We start from the raw sequence: 19,078 nt of genomic DNA on the forward strand, positions 1-19,078 counted from the left end.
CTACCAAGGACATTGGAACAATTACACAATTCGAGTTCAAGGCAATCTTACAAGAGGATTACTTAGCAGAGGAACATTACATATATGTTTTCTTTCCAGGGAGTTAGTCCGTTTTTTCAAGGATGGACATGTAATTATCTCATGCATGCACACCATTATTTTCTAAAAAGCCAATCAGCATAACGATGTTTGTGGAGAAAGGGGGGAAAACAGACAATGCACAACATAATGAGAACATTAACGCTAGGCTGACATGTTGTGTATTTAGTGCAGATTTTCTGCATGATATTAAAGTTCAGCAAAGTGAATTCTTTTTAGCTTAAAGGGCTTGTCCACTACTCAGAAAGCCCCTTGTCAATCACAATACAGTATTTCCTCCATCTAATATATAAAGCTCAAGGTGTGTGTATGTATGTATGTATGTATGTATGTATGTCCTGGATTGGCATCTGCACCGTCGCAGCTACAGCCACAAAATTTGGCACAGTCACACGTCTGGACCCCGAGAGCGTCATAGGCTATGTTGTGAGGTGAAGTTTTAGCCCCGCGTGTTCCAATTCGCCAAACAATTTTGCCTCTATCTACATAATGGGGAAAAAGTGAAAGGAAAAGTGTTGTAGGCAAATTGACAGCTGCCAGATGTGAACTAAGGGGACTTAAAGAATGAGAGCGATGGCACCAAACAGTATATACCGTACAGTTGCTAAGGTGGGGCCCTGACATGGGATGGCACCACACACGGGGATATGAACACACACACACACAAAATGGGCCACACACTACCACGTGCTTCAACACATATACCACCCTCAGCACACATTTCACCACACATACACCAACCTCGCCACATAAAAGTCGCCACTCAAAAGTCGCCACTCAAAAGTCGCCACGCTGTCCCAGAGCTGTTTAAAAGATGAAAAATGAGCTGTGATTGGTCGCTATCAGCAACAGTTTTCTTTGTAGACAGTTGTGGTAACTGAGGTCTATTATTAAAATATTAATAGTACAACAATGTTATACATATATTAAGCAGTACTATAAAGCATGGAATTAAACAATGATAACCAGTTTATTCATCTATTTATATGACTTATGGGAGAGTTTTGTATGCCATGATCTAGTTTTTGCAATTTTAGGTTACAAAGAAATAAAGAAGTCATCTGCAGGGCATTAAAAGTAAACGTACCCTTCACACAGCTGTTCATCTCAGTTTACTTTTCCTAGGTGACTACTATACCATTGACTTTACATGTGTATTTATGTTTTAAATAAGTAGAGAGTTAAGATTGCTGAAATCTATCCTTACCTAATTAGAACATTCTGTCTCACGGTTAGAGAAAAAAACGGCAGCCTTTCTGTATTGTACTAAGTTATGTATGGAATCTAGAAGAAAAGTAAAAAAAGCCCACACCATATTGTTTATGCTCATTGATGAAAGTTGAGAAGAAGGGAGGGTGAGAGCAAGCGGGAGGTGGAATATGCTTCATAATTAGCCCTGTTGCAGAACTTGACCTTGAGAAACTAAACTAATGCACATTGAAAGACTTTGTGGGTGCATAAAGAGAAAGAAAATGACATAATTGCGCAGTAGACAAAGGATATTGTACTGTTCTATTCACGCACTGTAAGCAGGTAGAATGCAATCTGCATTATCGTAAAGCCTTTATATATAATATCAGGGAGCGGTGTCAAGAAAATCTTTTCTGTGCATTTATATCATGGAGCAGGCACAGACAACATAGTGCCTCTATGCAATATGTACAATATGAGCCTCTTGATCTCAATAACTCATTACATAGCACCCCCTTATGTATGGTTTACAAGTTTACAATTTCCTGGTAATTTTGAGCCTTGAAATTCATTAGTTCATTCTCTTACCAGCAGTCGAATAGTACAAAGCTACTTTGAAGGTGACAGTGGAAATAATACCTTATCCTGTAGATCTAGTAATAATCCTTTTGGACTGTAGGTTTATGCCAGGCACTGACCATTTATGCTTAACGTATTCTGGTGAACAGTTCAAAGCCTGTGGTCTTTCATGTGAAATCAGATTACTTATTTAGTATCTTTTTTTTTGTTTTAAATTGCATCTATTGTGAAGTCCTTATCACTATAGTCCCTTTTTATCTTTTCACAATATTTTTAATAAAGTAAGCTTCTCAATAAATTTACCTTTTACCTGTATATCTAGTAATAATCCTTTCAGACTGTAGGTTTATACCAGGCACTGACCATTTATGTTTAACATATTCTGGTGAACAGTTCAAAGCCATGTGAAATCAGATTACTTATTAGTATGTTTTTTTTGTTTTAAATCACATTTATTGTGAAGTCCTTATCAATAAAGTTACGTTAAAACCAAGCACACCATTGTTTTTGTTGTGAAATTCTCAATAAGTTTGATGTGTCACATGACCCTCTTCCCATTGAAAAAATAAAGTTGGATCCAAACTGGCCGACCTCAAAAGGGCCACCGTGGTCACCACCCATCTTGAAAAGTTTCCCCCCTCTCATATACTAATGTGCCACAAACGGGAAGTTGATATCACAAACCATTCCCATTTTATTTAGATGTATCCATATACATGGCCCACCCTGTACTATGGTGCTGTTTACCTGTCTGTTTTTTTAACCACCAATTGACTGCAAAATATTGAGCCATGTCCACTTTTATCCTATTCATGCTTTATATTCATCTATGCAAGTCTATGGGTTTGTGAAAACTCAGACAGCGCACTGATGGCATCTCACTTATGTCCTAGTTCAGTCCATTTTTCACTCCCTGATTAGAGAAGCTTGGAAAGTCTCCATCAATTTTTTTCGCATGTGAGAAAAAGTAGAAAAAACACACAGTCCAAAATAACAGGAGGCTTATTATACTAACCATCTTGGGCTTTTAATAAGTCTCCTCACCCCCTACTCTCATATAGTAATCAAGGAATATCCTGCCTTTATTATAAAATAATGAGCTCCAGACACCAAGTTAAGTGATATAATATTTAAAGATTCATATTGACAGTTTGCATGCAACTAATGGGGTGGCAACCAAGGCATGATTAGTGGCACAAGACTCTTATTAAGGCGTGTCATTGAGGGTAGGCAGTGCCACAGCATATTAAGGGTAATATGTGCAGAAGGAGGTCCTGAGTGTAATGTCACCTTCAGGAACCCCTCATATTGTACTGTGTTCCCCATTATACACACCATACAGTATAATTTCCCCCTTTGAGGCCACTATACAGTAAAATGTCCTCCTGTCTAGCCCCTATATAGTGCAATGTCCCCCAGTGTAGCCCCCATACAGTATAATAGCGCACATTCTGGCCCCCAGTGTGTGATTAAGTCCTCCATTGTGGCCCTAATACATAGTAATGTCCACCATTCTATCTGCCACATAATTCCAAAGCTCCCTATTTTGATACCCTTCTCATATAATTAAAAAAAACATTCCTTTTACACTCAATTGACAAGCAGCTCATTCTTTATCCTTTGTTGTTTGGTACAAGCAGTGTAATTCAGTGACATGATTGTGCTGCCTGGGTACACCCATCAACATCAGCTGCTGGCCTCTGATTGCACGCACTCTATTGCTAGATGGGGAGTCAGTCTCCTTCTGCACACCAATACCTTTCAACTGGATGTGCGTCCATGGAGGCACATCAACCCTGGCAATAGGAGACCCAGTGCACCTCAGGCCCACGATAATCACACCACTGTTTGAGTTGCTGCAACTGGCCTGCCATCTAGCCTGTCAGTAGCATTTCAGTCTGACAGGAGAGCAGCAACATTTTTTCACACCCTGTTAGGCTAGTTTCACACAAGCGTATGGAGCTGCAGACGGCTGCGGGCTTCCTCATAGAAGGACTGGTCCTGCAATGTAAGGCTATATTCATACATCTATGTGAAATTTACCACCCATGAAAAACAGACTGTTTTTTTTCCCTCAGATGTTATCTTATGTGCATCCAGAACCCGAATGGGATGTCTGGGACCCACAGGAAGAATTGACCCTAGAGGCTCACCCCTACAGCTATATGCAAATACCTGTTATCCCCATTATAGTGGAGCATCGACTGTAAAACACAGCAGGCTCCTGCACATCTACAAGGCACATACTATAACTGGAATGCACAATTATGGTAGTTTACATTAAAGGTGTTCTTTGGTGAAAACAAGTCATTACCGATCCACAGGATAAGTAGATGATAATTTATTGATCGGTAGAAACTGCATCGATCGGAGGAACGGGGAACTTTTATTCTTGACAGGGCACTTTTATCCCCATTTTAAATATTTTATAATCCAATTTTTGTGTGATGCATCAACACTAAATAGTCTAAGTTGGTGAAGTAATGTGAGAAATACAGTATATAGGGATAAACAAAATTTATGGAATTAAATAGCCAAAATTTGACATGTGCAAATGTATTTACTCCCTTTCTTATGAAGCCCCTAAAAAAAATTCTGGTGCAAGCAATTATCTTCACAAGTCACATGCTTAGTGAAAGGAAGTCCACCTGTGTGCAATCTAAGTGTCACATGTCTGTCAGTACTGTACATACACACCTGTACTGAAAGGCCACAGAGGCTGCAATACCAGGTAGCCCTAACCAAAAAAACACCATGAACACCAAAGATATTTCCAAACAAGTGAGTTATAAAAAAAATTACAATCTCTGATGATCCCCCAGAGCACCATCTAATCCATTATCAAATGGAAAGAAAATAGTACCACAACAAACCTGATAAGAGGGGGCCACCCACCAAAACTCTCAGCCCGAGTTCCCAAGCAGAAACTGGAGTATCTGTCGATAGGACCACAATAAGCTCTACAATCCATAGAGGTGGCCTTTATTGAACAGTAGGCAGAAAAAAAACCTTTAGTTGCACAGAAAAAATGTAAGGCTCATTTTTAGTTTGCCAGAATACCTGTGGGATACTGTCCAAATGTATGAAGGAAGGTGCCGTGGTCAAATGATACCAAAATTTAACTTTTTGGCCACCAAGTTAAAAGTTTCGTCTGGTGCCAAATAAACGCAGCTCATCACCCCAAGAATACCATCCCTATAGTAAAACATGGTGGTGGCAGCATCATGCTGTGGGGATGTTTTTCAGCAGCAGGGATAGGGAAAAATGATCTGAGTTGATGGGAAGTTGGATGGTGCAAAATACAGGGAAATTCTTAAGCAAAACCTGTTTCAGTTTGTCAGTGATTTGATACACACACCTACATAAGAAGGAAATACCCCAGCTGATTGCCGACAGAGCAGGGTAGAATGATGAGAGCGGTGTTCAGCACCTGGTGCCAGGGAACAGTGCTTACTGTACTGTTGCATCTCAGGCACCATTGCGTGGGGTACAGATGCAGCACACGGTAGCCACATGTGTGCCGCAAGTATTACACACAAAAACACATGGACACTGACATCTCTGGCACCATTCTTTTCTGGTTCCAAAAAAAAACAGACATGTGAAACAGGCCTCATTGTTTGCAATGAAGTATAGCTGTCAGTGCTGCACTGACACAAACCCCTGAGACATGCATGGTCTGAGGGGCTTGTCGTAGCCGGATGTTGTCATGATGACAACGGGTCCAAGGGCAGAGTGGCTTTCTACCATCTGCCTGCTTGCTAAATGCTGGGATCACAGCATTTAGGGGGTTAAAGTTTCACCACCACTACCCGGACTGAGATTGCACATGCAAAGCCTATGTGTGCGGAAAATCGACTGGACGTACTCAATACATCTAAGGCCGGTAAGTACCAGCCGACCGAGTACGATCAAGGTCGGAAAGTGGTTAAAACTTCATGTTTAAGAATTTTTCTCATTGTCCAAGAACCCCATCAACCAACATTGTGACAGGCCAAATGCAATATTATATTGGTGTAATAAAGATATATTTTGACACAATACTGTATATGAGTAGTGCTAACAATTTACAGATACACATGGCCACATTCTCCATGTGCTAGGTTTGACATTGTATGGAATATGTTGCTGGATATTGTATATCTCACATCTGGTCAAGCATCTGTTGATAAAGCAATATTCTCGCCTTCTGAACCTGTGAAAATTGCTAGTAAAGATTCCTAGTAAATAAGTAAATAGGAGCAAAGACCTGATCTTACAAAACTGCTGTTAGATAAGGTTATATACATAATATTATTCAATATACCAAATTTACATGAATGTTATGTATTTCTGAATACAAACAATATAACACTTTTATAGCTAACAAAGAATCAATTATCCTAAAACTAAAAAGTGCCCAGGGTTTTATGCCAGGCTGCCATTAAGAGAGAGCTAAGGTCAGTTGGTACATAATATTTACTAAGACATCCATATAATTTAACATATAATGTAATCTAAAAAATAAAGAATGCACAGCAGATAATCAAGCTTGCAACCTGAGTGAACATAAAAATACAACAAAACTTTTTTTTTAATTTATTATCAATGAAACTTGACACTGTAGTTCTTGTTTTATTTGATTTCTTGGTTTTAGAAAATCCTAGCAAAACAAACTACGATCCAAAATAAATAAAAATATTATCATATAATATTCTACTAAGCTAGAAAAATGTTGATTAATTAATTTTAATCTTCTGCATCTTTTTGTGAGATTAACTATGTGGTGGAGACGAGTACCAGATTATCAGATATTGTAGATGATGACTCGCTGGAATACTGGAACTTGTGTTGTAGGAGGATCTATACCAGAAGAACAAATACTGTATCTCAGTAAAAGTAAAAATATCACACTGCCTTATGTAATAGCTCTTAAAAACTAAGGACACCTTTGACATGGAAAATATTATTTTGACACCTTTAGTTAATAACCCTGCACTTACAGTAGTTCCAGTCTGCAATGCGCTGTGCTTAGTGCTTTTTAGATTCCTTTTATTCAGTTTAAAGTTTTATCCCAGTTTCAGATTTTTCCCTTGTGGGAGTGTTCCTCCCCAGAACAAAGGCTGGACGTGAGGTCTGTGAGAACCTCGGCTACTGTGGTCTTCATAAGCAAATATCTCATCATAGTTTTAATGACATGTGTCTTTCCTCTTCAGGCGTTTTTCTCTTTTTCTATAACTTGTTTTGTGTATCCTTCCTAATATACGTTCTCCTACCTCCATTCTGTGGACATCTGTATAAACTCCTCCTTCACTGGCAGACACAGTCAGGAGAGGGTCCCAGTGCAAGAACAGTATATGAGCCCTTTGCAGCCCAATAGGTTATCATAATGCCAAATTCCATATGCTTTGGAGGTGGAACTAGGCCCCCTTACCTATTGGGTGCCTGTGCAGTCAAACAGGTGGTGCCAGTGAAATGTCCATTCCTGCCCCATTCCTCTCTTTTCAGCTATATATCTCACTGAGAGATGTCAAGGTGGCGTCAGAAGTAGAAACTGAAGGTCTGGTGGATGTATAACATTTTTGCATACCACTCGGGTAGATAAAATACATAGACATTCTAAAAGCAGCAAAATGATAGAATATTTTTGATAAAGAACATTTAAAAAGTAGCGTAAGTTTGCATTTTTGAGGAGTAAATAAATGATAAAAAAATATCTGTGTAAGTATATGTAGATATCCATAGTATTTAAATGAATTTTTTGCTACCTTTTTGAAACTTAACCTTGTCTGTAATGGCCTATATTCATCCTACCAATTACCTCAGTTGTCTATAAGATGATAGTAGTCTCATGTTCAAACTAGTAAAAAAATGGTAACAGATGGAGCCTGAAAGTCAAAAGTTCAAAACATTGTTACCCCTTTTAGTCATCAGCATACACTATTAAGAAAATTGTTTATTCACAGCGGCTGAGAGGCAAGATATAAAATGGCGACAACCCATTAAATATAAAATTAATGAGTTTACCATCAACACAAGACAAGTCAAAGCTTCACTGGTGTGAAAAGCTGACATAGTAGATCCATAACGTATCCTGTAATAACACGGATACTGAAATCAGGATCATAAACTAAATCATTCTGCTCTATAGATAATGCTTTTATCACAACGATATGACTACTTGGATGCTTTAATCACCAAAATCTCCTATAATCAACTGACAGGACCCTAATATATTCTGAGATAATGTGGACATTTATCTTCTCCACAAGTAGAGTTTGCCATTTTTGTAGATAAAAACAATCGGAGTGTATTCTTACAGTAATATGCAGAGAAAGTTTGATGTTGACAGAAAGGTTATGCATAAAAGAGATATTATAATTTTCTTATTTACTAGATTTGTCATAATGACAGCATCCATTTATAACAAGAAAGTTCCTGTTATGCCATAAATACTACTTAAAGACAGGCAGATGTTTGCATTAATGTGGCACTGCAGAATAAAATACCTGTCAACTCCAGTTAATATAATAAATGATACATTGACTGCAACCTATTATTTATATCAATTAAAATAAAGATCTATTCCTTTAATTGCATAGGAAGCCCAAGATACAGTACTTAGTGAACATAGCTAGTAGACACTTGACACATGGACATTAATGATGAGCGATTACATTCGCTACTTGACATTTCCCGAGCATGCTCGGGTGATCTCCGAGTATTTGGATGTGCTCTGAGAATTAGTTTCTGTCGCCGTAGTTGCATAATTTGCGACTGCTAGACAGCCTAAATACATGTGAGGATTGCCTGTTTGTTAGGAAATTCCCACGTGTACTCAGGCTGTCTAGCAGCCCCAAATCATGCAGCTACGGCGACAGAAACTAAATCTCCGAGCACATCCAAAAACTCGGAGATCACCCGAACATGCTCGGGAAATCTCGAGTAACGAATATACTCGCTCATCACTAATGGATATAGCTAGTAGACACTTTCTACTTACAGCATAAGGCCGGTATCACGCTACCATGTGTGATGCGAGAAACTCACACGAGTCTCTGGCATCATCACCCGTCGCTACCACAGGCACTCAGGACAGGAGCTGCGGCTGCATAGAAATACATGCAGCTGTAGGATTGGTGAGGGAGGGAGTGCTGAGGTGGTGCTGATCCAACAGGACTGGGGGGTGACCCACTTCTTGACGCCGACAGACTGGAGACTGAGACAGAAATTGAGTTCAACAGGTCCGTGTTTATTCGCCGCCTTTTTGACGACTTCCTCACTTCGCTACAGGAATTTCGCATTTCCTTTTTTACTCAGACCTGGGTACCTTCACTTTCTTTGTTTCACCGTCGTGGTGTCCTTTGTGGCTCTTCCCACTGTGGCTGCCCTAGGCAATTTCACCACAGCACTTCACCATTCAAAGTACACTGTCACTTAATACTCTCAGACCGTCTCTGTCTGCCGCTACTGTCCTTTGGGCCACCTACTGTGACCGTCTCCACTGTCAGTTACTCTCTGAGGGTCTTCTACCATCTTTCTCTCTACGGCAGACCCTCCTATCTCATGAGCTCCCCTGGCTGACTGTAACCTCTAGAACCTTCCCTCAGCCTTTATACTACCAGCCCTGGTAGCTCCGCCCACTATCACTTGACAGTTAATCTTAACCAATGGCAGTGACCTTGACCCCTGGCAGTTACATAACCACTTTCTCCTATGCTCCCCACTGCCCTCTAATGGTTACACTACAGCACGGCACCCATTTCTTTTCATCTCAGCGCTTTCATTCCTACACTGGGGTCCTGGGTTCAAATCACACCAAGTACAACATCTGCAAAAAGTTTGCATGTTCTCCCTGTGTTTGTGTGGGTTTCCTCCCACACGCTAAAGACATACTGATAGGGAATCTAGATTGTGAGCCCCAATAGGGACAGTGCCGATAATGTATGTAAAGCACTGTTGCATTAATGGTGCCAGATAAGTTAGTAAAATTAACCACTGAATAGGGAGACTTTTTGGGACATCCTCGCCGAGTACATTGCATATCCATTGTTTACAAATGTTGGTATGTCTATACAGTTCAATATTAATACTAGTAAAAAAAAAATTTTAATATAAAATGTTGGTTAAAGATAAGACAAATGCAAGGTCAACTATGTTAAGGCCTCACCTAGTAAGGTTAATTCTCTAAGCTGTACAGGTCATATCGAGACAAACAAAGAAACATATGGTGCAGATCAAACAGAGGTAGGTGTCCAAATATAAATGGGAACTGTAATTATTTAAGAAAATGGTATCTTCCAGCATGGGTTGCAGCTAATCAAAGGAATTCAGACTGGTATCTTCCAGCAAGGCGACCATTAACCACATCTATAACAGAAAAGTTAATGCCATCTGGTAACTTTCATAAAGAAAATGGTTAATAGCAGCGATATATATAAACTGAAATGTGTAATGAGGAAATGGTTAACCACAGGGTAGTAGTGTCCTTCTGGACATGCACAAGTCAACATACTGCATAGACCAGATGATTTTCCAGGACTTAATTCAAACCATGCACCATGCTCCATGAGGAGCTTAAAGTTGTTTTTTTAGCACAAAAATAGTAGAAAAAAATGATCTGGCTTTTCTGTATTGAATCCCACAATTTGTAATGCCTTAGATTTTTTTTTAGATCTCTTTCAACTACCTGCTACTTTCCTTGTGGTTTGTTAGTATATATTTGCTGAACATCCTGTCAGCTCTCCCTCTGTGACATTATATTACGTTTCCCATGAGACAGAGCTGTCCCTCAGCTCACACCATTCACCCACTCCACCTATAAAGCACCATCTAGAGACTCCTATACAGATTCAAGATGGATAAATCGCTGCATACACAGTTCTTCATTCCTAATATTCTCTGTATTTTACTTGGCAGTGGGCTTGGTCCAAGGTGAGTACAGTGTGGTTTGTTATTTTATAACAAATTTCAGCCAGGGTAGAAACTAAAGGCTCCATCACACTAAGGCTGTTTTCACACATCCGGCTTTTTGAATCCGGCATGATGCGGCGAAATTTGGAACAACCGGATCCGGTTTTGTCCCATAGATTTGTATTGTCGCCGCACGGTGCCGGATGGGTATGCGGCGCATCTGTTTTTTGCCGGATGCAGCAAAAAGTAGCTGTCCGGCGTCTGCAAAAAACGTTCGCTGCAACGTTTTTTGACAGCGCCGGACCGGTTTTTCTCAGAGCACATGCACGGAGACTATGAGTCTCGCGCTGCTCTTTTAAATGTGGGCGCCACCGTATCCAGCCACACAGGCATCCGGTGTCTCCGGCACATCCCGGATCCGCCCCTACGGCTTTTCGTCGCACGGCGCCGGAGACGCAAAGCCGGATGTGTGAAAGAAGCCTAAACGATGCACCAGCGATCCCGACAACGATACAACCTTGTCAGGATCGCTGGTGCCTTGCTACATGATCACTGATGAGCTGCCAAACAGGCAGCTTCACCAGCGATCAGGACCAGCGAGGACGCTGGTATCTAAGGTAAATATCGGGTAACTAAGAGCGCGCGTCACTTAATTACCCGCTGTGTACCTTAGATACCTGCGTGCTCGCACTAGGATGCTGGAATCTAAGGTTAATATCGGGTAACTAAGCACTCACGGCACTTAGTTACCCACTCTTTACCTTGGATACCAGCGTCCTAGCGCGAGCACTCAGGTATCTAAGGTACACAGTGGGTAACTAAGTGACGAGTGCGCTTAGTTACCCGATATTTACCTTAGATACTAGCACCCAGCATCTGCTTACAGCGCTGGGAGCTCACTGATTGTCGGTCTCCCACTGCCACACGCAGCAATGCGCGCTGGCCAGCGGGAGACCAATGACCAAAAGATGGCCCAAGACATTCCTGCACGATCAGCGATACCCGGCGGGGGACCCGGTCGCTGATGTGTGTTACACACAGCGAGATAGCTGGTGAGATTGCTGATGAGTCACAAAATCAGCGATCTCGCTAGCGATCTCGCTATGTGTGATGGGGTCTTTACTTGAAAGGGAACAATGCCTTTAAAGGACTATGATCGATGTGGTCCACATGCAAAGACTAAAGGCCCAATCTCACATAGCGAGATCGTTAGCGAGATTGCTGAAACGTCACAGATTTTGTGATGCAACAGCGACCTCGCCAGAGATTTTGCTACATGTGAAACATAGCGGTGACCGGGCCCCCGCTGCGATCTCGCTGATCGTGCTCGAATGTCCTGTGCCATTTTTTGATCGCTGGTGTCCCGCTGGCCAACATGCATTTTTGTGTTTGATGCCGATGAGCGACTTCGTTGGCGACTGAGAACTCAGGGATGCAGGTGGGAGTCATCAGAAAAGCTGCTGTATGACAAGGTACCAACGACCGTTGAGGTCGTTATATGGATCACCGGATCGTTGCTGCATCTCTGAGTAGATTTGTCTGTTTGACAGCTTACTAGCGACCATTTAGTGATGTACCAGCGATCCTTACCAGGTCGTATCATTGTCGGGATTGCTGGTGTGTTGCGTAGTGTAATGGTACCCTAAGAACAGCTGTAATCTGTTGGGAAATCTGACAGTAAACTTTAAATTTCCATGCAGTGTCACCACTGTAGGGAAACACCTCTTGTCTACATATACCTGCAGGATACATGCACATTAAGCACGCATTGAGCACAAATACCGTACTATTAGATTGATACCTGCAAATTGTGCATCAGGTATCTGTAGATGGAATTTCTCAGAACTGCTCAACTCTCAATGTGGAGGTGAGTTGTGCCAGAAAACTCCTTTAAGCATTTGGGGATAATCTAATTAAGCTATGTCTACAAAAACCCCCACATCATGAAATTGTACTGATTTCCTCATCTCTAAGTGGCATTTTACTTATTGTACTGTCTACATTGATTTTATTCAAAGAAACTTAATCCAGTCAGTTTGCTCCTCAGTTGTTCAGATTAAAGACTCTAAAAATAAAAAATACATTTATCTTCCCTTTAATAACTCACTTTATTCCCGGCAGGTGGTGAAATTACAAAGCCTAAATTTGCCCAATATTTTCGTGGCAGCATTGCTAGTCTAACTCTGCGCCCTGGAAAGATAGAAAGTCGGAAAGTGATCTCCTGCTTGCAAGCCTGTAAAGAAGGACTAGATATCAATTCACTGGACAACCTTGGACAGAGTGTAAAGGTAAAGAGAAAGATTAAAATTAATATTTCAAAACTGTGACTTGAGCTTGAGCAAACTGGACCCAAAGACTGTAATACAGAACGACATACTTGTGCCCTTATACAATTTTATTCTTGGAAACAAATCATTAGCACTTGATAGACCTGCTCTATGGAATATTGATGTGGTTTTCAGAAATTTGCATTCTCGATTTGCAAACAGATTTAAATGTATTGTGGGAGAGTTAGATATCCAAAAGTCTTATGTGTGCAAAGGGCTAGAAAAAAGATTCAGTCCAGTATAGTACAGAATAATATAATAATAATATATAGGTAAAAAAAATTAGACTTTATTTTGAATGCAGGTTAAAAGCCATAGGGAGCAAAAGAAAAGAATAGTTGTCACATTTCTAGCCTTATACGGCTCTTACATGACTAATGTCTAAGAAAGTACTAAAAGGCATCATTCTTCCTCCAGAAGGCTAAAACCTGATATAGTCCTTCTGTGTCCATTCAGCTGCCTGCATAAGTGACTGCAGGGTAAATCATCTGTAAACACATAGGTTAAATGTTATTGTAATACTCAGATTACATTAAGAAAATGCTGCTTATGACAATGCTATCTAAATTTAGTGACAAAATTTGTACTACTGCCCCGTACTGTGTGAGACATAATACAGTATTTCACATTTTAATTGATTCGCCTTGGAAGATCTTGTTCAGATATGTGCTGCATTAATACTTAACACGTTCCTTGGCTTGAGAAAAATCAGCAAAGCTCAGAAGTAAACAAAGTTAAGACAGAAGATTTCTACATGATGGGTGTTGAAAGTCTGACATCTTCAATATCATACTTAATCACATTGAACAGGGTGGTACACCTAATATGGATCGTTATCCAGTTAGATAGAACTGACCTTCAAGTTTTACAAACTCAAGGAATAAGTAAGCAAAAACTTGCTTTTAATGCTCTAAAAATACAACATATTTAGTGGAGTAATAAACTAAAATGAACTGCTCACTGCCAAATTATGCTTCAGAACTAGTGTTGGTTGAACCCCTGGATGTTTGGTCCAACAGTTAAATAAAATTTAAATTCAGGTTCCAGAAAAGTACTCGAACCTGAACCCGGATTGTTGTTTTGCATTACCAAAAAGTTCTATTTTTGTTTCATCTGTCCACAGAACATTTTCCCAGAAGGATTGTGGCTTGTCAAGGTACTCTTTGGCAAAGATCAATCATTCCATTTTATGTATTTTCTTCAGCAATGGTTTGTTCTTTGGCCTTCATCCATAAAGCTTTGCTTAGCTTAGTGTGCGGCTTATGGTATAAGTTGAAACCATGACCCCAGACTGTTCCAGTTTGGCCATCCGGTCTTTCGATGTCTAACGTGGTGTTTTTCCACCATTCACACCAACCTTTGAAGGCATCTCTTTTCAATTTTCCTCTTTCTCCCACCTCCAGTGAGGTGCTTGATGGTACCATGCTTGGCATCTTATTAATAACATTGTGCACTGTTGAGACTGGGATACAATGGTCTTTGGAGCTGGCCTTATTGGAAGATTTGTATTTGCTAAGAACAGTAGTTCTGATGTTATCAGACAGCTCCTTTGTTTTCACCATTGTGACAAAGGAACAGTGCCTACCACGAGGCTTTTTAATATATTGAAGTCATCATTCATTGACTAATTCATGTCACAGGGGCACTGACAATTAATCACAGGTGATTCTCATTTGTGATTTACCACAAGCGAGTCAAAATGTATTTCCATACTAATTTAATGTAAAGGATGCCAAAACCAGTATCACAGCAAGCTTAAGTTTTTTCTGCCCCCCCCCCCCCATTGTTCTTGGCTTTAAATTATTATTTATCACTTGCTCTTTTGTATTTAATGCGAGTGCTCTATAGAAAAAAAATGTTTCACTTGATTCTTTTTTTTCAGGAGATATTCCACATTATGTAACTAAACTTCATGGGTAACAATAACGATGAGCAGGACTGTATATGTCACCATGTGCTTACAGTTGCTCATTTTGAATTTCTACCCACTTAATTATTCTCTTTTCCATTAAGTCTATGACAATGCATGATTAAAAATCACTCTAACCTTTATGTAGAAACAGGACATTTTCCCTGCATGATTCATAAGTCACTGCAAATGTCCCTGACAGGGAGAAGCAGGGGGCATCTGACTCAGAAGTTGAAGGGGTAGATGATAAAAGCAGGGAGAATAGATTTCCTATTTCTACATAGAGAAATAGAAGAATTAGTTGGGTAGAAAGGCAAAATGAACAACAGTAAGTACACAGCGCTATATAATATGATGATTGCAATATATTAAGAGGATACAAATTTTGATGGGAGTGCTTCTTTAATGTCTTAGGACCCTATGAGTATGAAATATAGAAAATTGGAAAACTGTAGTATTGTCTAAGTATTTGGGGTTTTCAGTTAGATGCACAGGAAAGGCTTTGGGTTACTCTTGCCAATATGTTTTCTTTTCTTACAATGTATAGTTAAACAGTAAGAAAAAAAACTTTTTTATTGACTGCTTATATCTGTCCACATACACATTGTTAGTTTGTCTATTTTTCCCACAGTACCACTTCAACCCTTCACAATCAATGCTTACAATGGAAGGTGAGGATATTGAAAGTATTAATCAAGCTCTCAGAAAGGTGTCTTATATTAATTCACGACAGTTCCCAAACACTGGCAAAAGACGGATCAGGGTATCATCCAAAGTCCAGTAAGTATCATGATGGCAAAATTCATATACGAGCATAACTCTCCCCTCATTTATCCATTTTTATTTGGTTGATATTAGCAAATTGCTCCCCTCAAATTAATGTGATATGTGAAAAAAATGTTCATATTGATAAACACAGACATGGTAGTAGGTTAAAAGTTTTCACTCGATGCTCGTGAACTGTTTACCCATGTATATTGGGTTTAAAGGGATTGCCCAGTGGAAATAAAATATCTAACTCCTGATAACTCCTCTTCACTGGACAACTCCTACAAAGGAACACTCCAGTTAAAATGTATACACCATATCATGCCTAGTGTAGTTTCTACTATGGCAGCTTGTGAAAAACAGGGGTTCAGAAATTGGCAAAGAACGAATCCTTGCCATGTACCACCCATACAGCCTCCAAACTAAACATAACTCAGTGTAATTACTTTATTTAAATGTCCTTAGTACCAATCACAGCACAGCTTTCATTTTTAACAACATATTACATAATGAAAGCTGTGTTGTGATAAGTTCCCATGGACAACAAAGGCAGTTTCTCTTTTAGACAGTCATACATCTCTCCTATTGGATCCATTTTGACCAGAGTGATCATTTAATCGTTTGCATTTCTGCGTTAGTTATTCGCTACCATTATACCTTTTAAAATCTGTTTTCTTCAAAGATGACATTAACACATCCACGCCATAGGACTAACTAATATAAACCGTATGTCAGGTGTGGATGTGAAAACTGGCTCAGATGCTGAGTACATTCCACACACAGCAAATATGAACTGTGTTACAGTGCCTTGAAAAATTACTCATACCTCATAAACTTTTCCGCAATTTTGTAAATTACATCAACAAACTTAAATATATTTTATTGGGATTTTGTGTAATATGCCAACACTAAGTAGCAACTGTTGGTACATACAAAGCGCTATGCATTGAGGAAAACTACCATTGCAGATCACCATGAAAACACCATCCCCACTGTTAAACATGGTGAGGATAGCATCATGCTGTGGGGATGTGTTTCTTCAACAGGGATAGGGAAGCTGATCAGAGTTGATGGGGAGATGAATGGAGCTAAATACAGGGCAATACTGGAGGAAAACCTGTTAAAAGCTAAAAAAAATTGAGACTGGAACATAGGCTTACCTTCCAGCAGGACAATAACTCTAGACATACTGCTAGAGCTACAATGGAATGGTTTATAACAAAGCTTATTCATGTCTATGAATGGCCCTATCAAAGTCCAGACCTAAATTACATTGAAAATCTGGGGCAATACTTGAAAATTGCTGTTCACAGACATTCTCTATCCAATCTCAGTGAGCTAGAGCTAGTCTGCAAAGAAAAATGCAGAGCAAATTCAGGCTCTAGATGTGCAAAGTTGGTAGAGACATACCCCAAAAGACTTGCCTCAGTAATTGCGGCAAAAAGTGGTCCTACAAAGTATTGATTCGTTGGGGCTGAATACAAATATTTGTCATAATTTTCAGATTTATATTTTTAAAATATTTAGAAAACTTTGCATAATTTCCTTTCTACAAATACTAGCTACTGTTTGTTGGTATATCACATCAAATCACAATAATATATATTTAAGTTTGTAGGTATAACATGAAAAAATGTGGAAAAGTTCACAGGTTATAAACACTATAGAATCATAGAATCGTAGAGTTGGAAGGGACCTCCTAGGCCATCTGGTCCAACCCCCTGCTCAAAGCAGGATTCCCTAAATCATCCCAGACCGATGTCTGTCCAGCCTCTGTTTGAAGACTTCTATTGAAGGAGAGCTCACCACCTCTCATGGCAGCCTGCTCCACTCATTGATCACTCTAACTGTCAAAAAGTTTTTTCTAATATCTAATCTGTGTCTCCTCCTATTCAGTTTCATCCCATTGCTTCTAGTCTTTCCTTGTGCAAATGAGAATAAAGATGATCCTTCTACAATGTGACAGCCCTTGAGATATTTGTTGACAGTTGTTAAGTCTCCTTTCAGTCTTCTCTTTTGCAAGCTAAACATTCCCAAATCATGCAACCTTTCCTCATAAGACAGGGTTTGCAGACTGGTCACCATTCTGGTTGCTCTTTTCTGAACTTGGTCCAGTTTGTTGATGTCTTTTTTAAAATGTGGTGCCCAAAACTGGACACAGTATTCCAGATGATGTCTGACCAAAGAGGAGTAGAGGGGTATAATGACTTCACATGATCTAGACTGTATGCTTCTGCTAATACATCCTAGAATTGCATTTGCCTTTTTGCTGCTGCATCACACTGTTGACTCATATTCAGTCTGTCATCTATTATTATACCCAAGTCTTTTTCACATGTGCTGTTGCTTAGCCCTATTCCTCCCATTCTGTATATGCTTTTTCATTTTTATTGCCCAGATGTAGTACTTTGCATTTTTCCCTGTTAAAAACCATTCTGTTAGTTGCTGCCCACTTCTCCAGTTTATTTATATCTTTTTGAATCCTCTCTCTCTCTTCTCTAGTATTAGCTATCCCTCCTAGCTTTGTGTCATCAGCAAATTTAATCAGTTTACCCTCAATTCCTTCATCTAAATCGTTGATAAAGATGTTGAACAAAACAGGGCCCAGGACAGAGCCCTGTGGTACCCCTCTTGAGACATTCTTCCAACTGGATGTGCAGCCATTTACGACCACTCTTTGGGTCCGATCACTAAGCCAGTTATGAATCCACCTAATAGTTGCCTTGTCCATTCCATACTTAGTCATTTTTTCAATAAGGATTGTGTGTGATACGTTGTCAAATGCTTTGCTGAAGTCAAGATATACTATATCTACAGCATTTCCCTGATCCACCCATATATACATATATATAGTCATGTTTTCCATTTTAAAATTGCAAAAGGGAAAATAGGCCAATAGAAAAGTTTGAATGTTAGAGAACTCTTGGAGATTTGTGTGCTTAGATAACTTTGATTAAGGTTTCAGACCTTAATTAGCCTGTTAGGGTTATGGCTTGTTTGCTATCAACATTAGGAAAGGCCAGGTGATGCAAATTTTCCAGTTTTAAAAAAACCTAGCTTCCTCTAACCTTGTGCCAGAAAAGAGCAGGGGTTCTAAGCAGCTGCTTAGCAATTTGAAAATGAAAATGGTGGAGGCCCACAAATCAGGACAAGAGTGTAAAAAGACAGCAAAGTGTTTTTAAGTTTCCCTTTTCTCAGTTCAAAATGTAATTATGAAATGACAATTAACAGGAACAGTGGATGTCAAGCTAAGGTCTGGAAGACCAAGCAAAATTTAATCAGAACCCCAGCTTGACTGCAAAAGACGTTCAGA

The 19,078-nt window shown here is 39.6% G+C and overlaps 1 protein-coding gene across 1 annotated transcript in view; it reads left to right on the forward strand.

Annotated features, from left to right (window-relative positions):
• The window catches only part of CLSTN2 (calsyntenin 2), a 1,499,677-nt gene that overhangs the window by 1,448,517 nt on the left and 32,082 nt on the right, over positions 1-19,078 (forward strand). The window contains exons 10-11 of the mRNA XM_073581085.1: positions 12,883-13,049; positions 15,629-15,777. Of these exons, the coding sequence (XP_073437186.1) occupies positions 12,883-13,049; positions 15,629-15,777 (316 nt within the window). The remainder of the gene's footprint in view (positions 1-12,882; positions 13,050-15,628; positions 15,778-19,078) is intronic.

Source organism: Dendrobates tinctorius, unplaced genomic scaffold, assembly GCF_039654945.1.
Source record: "Dendrobates tinctorius isolate UK_male_01 unplaced genomic scaffold, ASM3965494v1 ptg000069l, whole genome shotgun sequence".
Lineage (NCBI taxonomy): Eukaryota > Metazoa > Chordata > Amphibia > Anura > Dendrobatidae > Dendrobates > Dendrobates tinctorius.